Source organism: Mandrillus leucophaeus, unplaced genomic scaffold, assembly GCF_000951045.1.
Source record: "Mandrillus leucophaeus isolate KB7577 unplaced genomic scaffold, Mleu.le_1.0 Scaffold335, whole genome shotgun sequence".
NCBI lineage: Eukaryota > Metazoa > Chordata > Mammalia > Primates > Cercopithecidae > Mandrillus > Mandrillus leucophaeus.
In genome coordinates, this window is record NW_012103532.1 from 1,985,650 (window position 1) to 1,992,049 (window position 6,400).

The 6,400-nt window shown below is 43.0% G+C and overlaps 1 protein-coding gene across 2 annotated transcripts in view; it reads left to right on the forward strand.

Moving 5' to 3' along the window:
• The window catches only part of PBX3 (pre-B-cell leukemia homeobox 3), a 226,634-nt gene extending 220,234 nt beyond the window's left edge, over window positions 1-6,400 (forward strand). The window contains exons 5-9 of one of the 2 annotated variants that reach the window (XM_011988691.1): window positions 1,002-1,167; window positions 1,659-1,661; window positions 2,421-2,533; window positions 3,330-3,419; window positions 6,175-6,400. In XM_011988691.1, coding sequence (XP_011844081.1) covers window positions 1,002-1,167; window positions 1,659-1,661; window positions 2,421-2,533; window positions 3,330-3,419; window positions 6,175-6,267 — 465 coding nt within the window. In that variant the 3' untranslated portion in view covers window positions 6,268-6,400. The remainder of the gene's footprint in view (window positions 1-1,001; window positions 1,168-1,658; window positions 1,662-2,420; window positions 2,534-3,329; window positions 3,420-6,174) is intronic. The other variant, XM_011988692.1, reaches the window with a different exon arrangement.

The following is a 6,400-nucleotide window of genomic DNA, read 5'->3' on the forward strand; positions in this document are numbered from 1 at the left end:
AAGAAGAATACCTTCAGGGTAGAACAATGATCCCACCCAGCCTGATATCACAGCAATATGCCCCTTTGACAGATTATTAAGAAATTATTGAAAAGTATTTTTAAACTGTTACTTTAATAAAAGAGAGGTTAGATCCTTTTATATAGCGAGTGGGTATACTTTCTCATAAATTGCTGTGTGGCTTTTAGCTTCTTTATATAGCTCAATTACAGGTGCCTGAACACATTGTAACTGTGAGCCATGATTCTGGGGCTGAGTTCTGCTCTCCTTGAAATGTGATGAAATCTGCCTATTGCCAAGATCCTTTGTAGAAATCTCTTCCATTTGCACCAGCTGACATCATAAGAAGTTTGCAAAAGAAATAAATATCTTCTACCTGATGACATTAGAGTTGCTCCTCTGTGTGTTTGCATTTGACCTGATTGGAATTACTTGAGTTTTCAAGTTGTGACCTTCCCACATGTTAACTGGCAGAGCTTGAGCAGCCATCTTGGCAGACATGCAGTGTTTGCTAAGGCAGAAGACAAAGGGTTTTTTCATCCATTATTAATTGATGTTACTCTTTTCAGCAGACCAAACATGATTCTACTATACAGCTGCCAAAATTATTCTAGACCCAAAAAAGAAGAATAAGTTGTTCATGTTCAAGTATTTCTTATTAGTTACCTAACTTAGCAAATATTTCCTTCAGCTTTTCAGCCTGATTTTGGGGGCCTATTTATATACTAATCGGTATATAGCAGTTGGATGTCTTTATGAGCAGTGCTCCCTGCCATTTTGATATTAGTGTGGCCAACTCTAAGAAAGCGGTGTTATTCCAAAAGAATGTGAGAATTTTGCCAAAAGAGAAAATAACCCCTAAAACCATAATGCATGATCCATAGGATGCGAGGTTGCAGGCTAGGAATTGTGTGGTATTGCGTTGGTGTCCGACAGGTATTATTGGATTTTCATTTTTTCTTCCTCTCTCCCCTTCACCTCCATGTCCCTGTAATTTGTAGGTATCCAATTGGTTTGGCAACAAACGAATCAGGTACAAGAAGAATATTGGCAAGTTTCAGGAAGAAGCCAACCTCTATGCTGCAAAGACGGCCGTGACAGCTGCACACGCAGTAGCAGCAGCTGTGCAGAACAACCAGACCAATTCGCCCACCACACCAAATTCCGGTGCGTACTAGGGGCTTGCTCCCCAGCTGGCCCAGGCAGCCTTATGCCACAATGCCCTGTCCCACAGGCCAGGAAACAAGAGCCATACTGAGGACAGAGTGGACTTAAAAAGGAAGATTTATATTCATATGTAGGCTTGTTCTTGAGATGGGTGAATGAGTGGAAGGCCAGAGCCTGTAAACCCACTCTTCACAGTGAATGCCACTCACTAGTAGATGATGGAACTTTTACACTTAGTAGTGGCTTTCAGTTCAGCAATTAGGCAGAGTGCTCTCACTCATGACTATTTTAGCTATCTCTTTCCAGTTATCACTTTAGGGTCAGTAGTGGTCTGTGGAGAGTGAAATAGCAGAAGTGGGAAATGCAGCAGTTGCTGTGCATGAGGAAGCTGGAATGCTGGAGGGAAGTGCAGCGGTGCTTTCTGCCCAGCGCCTCTGTCCTTTCTCTGCCTTTCGGCAACATTGTCTGAGCAGGACTGACGGCATGCTCAGCAGGTGGCTAACTGTGAGGGTTATGGTGCTTAATACACGCATGCAAGATTCTTGGATCCTTGTCCGGTACATTTTGGCTGGATTTTATGTGACATTTGTGAGGGGGTTAGAAATACTTTAAAGTTTCGGGGAACTTGAATAACAATGAAAGATGTGCAGCTAGTCCAAACAGATGGACTTGAGTAGCAATTCCAGGGACTTTTCTGAGAAGGTCTCTTAAATATATCTTTAGAAGTTCAGAAAATAGGGGATTTTTTGTTTGTTTTGTCTTGTCTCCTCGCCCCCCAGTTCTTTTTAATGGCACATAAAAACAGGCGAAAGGAGAGGGAGGTATATGCACAGCTAAGAAAGAGTTCCTGGAAAAGTCTCTTCTCTGGGTGGCTGTCCACCGTGACAGTTAGCCTTGTTGACAGGCTCGTGTCATGACTAAATCCTGCAGATCAGTGGAAACAAGGGGAAGGGTCCAGGCCAGTTGCTGGGTGTTTTGGTTTATTTTTTCTTTTTAATTTATTTTGATTTGTCTCTTCATTTTTGGTTTTGTTTTTTAAGTTTGGGCTTCCCCATTGATGGGACTTCTAGATGTAGAGTGACTCACAGGACCCAACTCTCTGGAGTTACTCTCCATCCTCTTAGATCTGGAAATGCTTTATGTTGCGCACAGCCTTTCCCTTCTGTACTTTTTCTCCTCTCCCTGCCTCTAGGTCTTTGAGGATTATGTGTGTAGCTCTCTGTTATTCAGCTACTTAACTCTTTCCTTTCCAGGTTCTTCTGGTTCTTTTAACCTCCCAAATTCTGGGGACATGTTCATGAACATGCAGAGTCTGAATGGGGATTCTTACCAAGGGTCCCAAGTCGGAGCCAATGTGCAATCACAGGTAGGAGAGATGCCCCAGAGGGGCCTTTCTAGCAGGGTAGGGTTTGGGCTCAAAACTCCTTCCTCTGACCCTATGGAAGTGGTCTACACATCCATGCAGAACCTGTGCTGGGTGCTTCCAAACGGGACCCGTCTGCCCCACCATTTAATTTAATGAGAAGTCAAGCGAACAGTGACTTGTGATGATTCAAACCTGATAAACTTTGTGAATGCATTCGGCTCTGGCTTGAGCTCATGGAGAGGGGTTGGGTGCATCTTACTTTTGTCACAAAATAGAACAGAAAAATTGAGTGTTCCAGTGTGTATATGGTTTAAGAACATGTTGCTGTTTCATTTCTTAAGTCAGAGTACAAAATCTGAGTTCTTAAATTATAACTCTATGATTTCTACTCTTTTCTTGTCCTCTTAATTGAGAACAGAACTACTCATACAGTTTTTATACATTTAGATGTGTGTGTATGAGACACAGAGAAAGTGAGAGAGAGAGAGAGTTGAGATAATTCCATATACACAATTCTAAGTAGGTTTTCACCCACAGCCACATCCATTTGGTTGCTGTAGATGGAAAGTTGCATTGCCATGAAGATGTTATTGTTTGGCTGGCATGAAAAACAAAGATTTGTGAGTTTAAATATGCAAAGAATGGTTGAAATTCTGCCAGTCACATTTGATTGATAAATCTGTCTTTCATTGAAGATGTTAAACCCTTGTGGCACACATAATTCAAATTATTTCCTTTTGTAAGTGATGACGTTTTAATAGATTTGGGATGATGAATTTTGTTTTCTCTCACCTAGGTGGATACCCTCCGTCATGTTATCAATCAGACGGGAGGCTACAGTGATGGCCTTGGAGGAAATTCACTGTACAGTCCACATAATTTAAATGTGAGTACTCTGGGGAGCCAGCTGTAGGAGCACAGTGTCAGGTAAACAGTGACTAATAAAGAAATTAATAGCCATTTGACCTGGCTTCTCATCTTATTGGCAGGTAGGGAAGGCAGCATCTTTGCTGCACGTTTATTTTAAGAACCTAAATGCTTAATGCCAGCTGGATACCCTTAGAAGTCGTCATAGATGCCCAGAAGTGGCTGGTGTCCTGTCATCAGCAGGGACTTAAGCATCAGCCCATTAAGATGCCATTTCCTACCATCAGTGCTGTGTTCCAGGGAGACGGTAGAAAACAGGTCATTTATCTTAGAATCAGGCAGCAGGAAAGATTCCGAAGCAGAACTCAGGTGAAGGTGGTAAGTTTGGAGACTCCCAGGCAGACCAACAAACCAAGCTAAACAAATAATTCTGTTATTAAAAGCATCTTGCTGTATTGTCAATGTGGGATGCAAAACATATTTGACAACTTTAATTATGGAGGAAATGATTTTAACTTCTGTAACTACTTCACTACAACTTTACCTTTCCCTCCACTGACATGGATGGAAAATGGCAAAACACACAGCTCTGGAAAAGGGGAAGGAGGCAGGGAGGCAGGTCATCGTGTCGGTGCTGCGGGGTGTGGTGGATGGAGTCTGGGGTTCTACACTTAGGAAGGAAATTAACTGCCCAACTCACGGTAGTAGACTCAGGAAGAAAATGGGCAAAATTCTCCCTTTTTAGGGACTTGGCTTGCTATGAGAGTAAATATTAATGATTTAAAAAGTGATTGAGGATGTTCAATTGTAAAGGGAAAAAAGGACCATTAAATACTCAAATCTTTTACATTTGAAATGTCAAATCTTTCTTTTTGGGCTTATAAATAACTCATAATAACCCACAACAAACCATATAAAAAGCCTTTTAGTTGCATTTCTCCTTTTTCATTTAAGTGTTTTGAAATGCTTCAGAGAATGTGCGATATCCTTATCAACATGATAAAATATGAAACTGTGATTGCCTGCAGCATTTTACAGACATGAATTCCATCTTCACTGATGAGGCTTGATAAGGCGCTGTTGTATAATACAGTGCGTAATCTCAAACCACCAGAGTAAGGATTAATTTATTTTGAAAAAAAAAGAATGCTTGCTGACAACCTCTCCTCCAGCTGCCACGCTGGGTAAAAATATTGTACATTTGTTGTTTATAAATTTGGATAAAAGAGGAATGATGTTTACTTCAGATGGAATATCTTTAGACTTGTATCTGTGTGAGAGTTTTTCTTTTCCTGAGTAGATTTTCATACCTGAGGGGGGAAACAGCTTACCTTTTAGATAGAGAAGAGGATTTCTGAGAGTCCACCGAACACACGCGGGCATGTCGTTAACCAGCCTGGCACAACAGAGGCTTTAGAACAATACCACCGTAGCTTTTTTTTTTTTTTTTAAATATTGTTTCCTTTTGTTTTCCTTAACCTGAATTTGGTACGCCCCAAGCCTGGAAAATCCTCTTCCGTTAGGCTCTGGTCATCTCTGTGGGGTTGTTAGGTTTTTCCCTCCCTTTCCGTGGGTCATGGAGGTAGAAAAAGTGCTTTGCCTGCTGAACTCTGCAGTGAATCAGAAGACAGGGAGTTCTCCAGGAACTATGATCACAGGAGAAGAAACAATGGCTGCCACATGCTCATCTAGGAGCTATATCCGGGCTGGGCAGGGAATCTAGACAGAGTTCTCAGCAGCCTGGCAGCCCAGGCCTGAAAGAGGACATTTCGGATGGACTTGCAGAGGAAACTGCAGGTAGATGTAAGGGAGGCAGGAGGCACCTTATGATCCACCCTGACATTGGTGTGGGATTCCGGGTCTGGGGGCAGCATGCAGGCAGAGGGCGGTTGGTGCTGCAGGCACTGGGAGCCAGCTCACCCTCGCCTCCTCTCCAGAAAGGCCTGCCCCGTCACTTCCACTCAGTGTTCCCCAACTCACGAGGCTGGCACCTCCCTCTTCTTGACTGACATAAAAATATGTAGCGACAAGCTGTCTGCCACAGCAGAAATCTGATAAGACATTGATTTCAGCAATTGCCACTATAGGCCAAGACATAAGGCAAATTTGTTTCTGAGTACAGTTATTGCTGCTGCGGGTCTGAGGCAGGAAGGGCCAGCAGCATGTGGAAGGCAGGAGCAACATCCCAAATAGCAGCCTCGGCCACAGATAATTGGAATACAGATTTTAACAGTGTGCGCTGCTCCGCGGCTCATGCATTTTCATTCTGGAAGATCCCATTTGGAGGGAAATTCTGGCCTTCACTTTCTAAGGGTTACAGTAGCTGGCTATCAGGCGTGTATGGAAAAAGGGTGGGCAACTGCTTCTCTGTGGAAATGATGATTAAGCCGGGGTGAAGTTTAGACTTCATGGAGCCCAGGCTTTTGCTGAGGCATTGCATTGAGCTTCTCCACTGCTCCCTTCTTAAGAGATTCTTTTTGAGACACTGTAGTTTTACCAGCAGATCAAAGGCCAAGCTTGGTGCCAGCATGGGCCTCGCTGAAGCCCTTCTTCGGCATGTTGATTTATTGCCAAGTCTTTACTTGATGGGATGGATTTGTTTTACATGCATTTAATCCTACTTTAACACATGCTGCCAACTCCTGCCACAGTGGGTTTAGAAAATACATTTTGCTAATGCATCTCTGCTCTCATGTTGTCATCTGGGTGTTTTAAATTGGGGAGTAGAATTAATATGTAGACGTGCACCCGTTGAACTGTATTTCTCCTTTCAGGCTAATGGAGGCTGGCAGGACGCAACAACTCCATCTTCTGTGACTTCTCCTACAGAAGGCCCAGGAAGTGTGCACTCGGATACCTCTAACTAATCTCTGGCCACACTTTTCCCTGAGCTGACATGCCTTGATAAGTGCATTCAGAGCAATAGGAGGAAAAGGAAAGCGTTTTTGTAGCCCACCATCTACAGCTTTACTGTAAAACCTTGTCTTATTAGAGAACTTG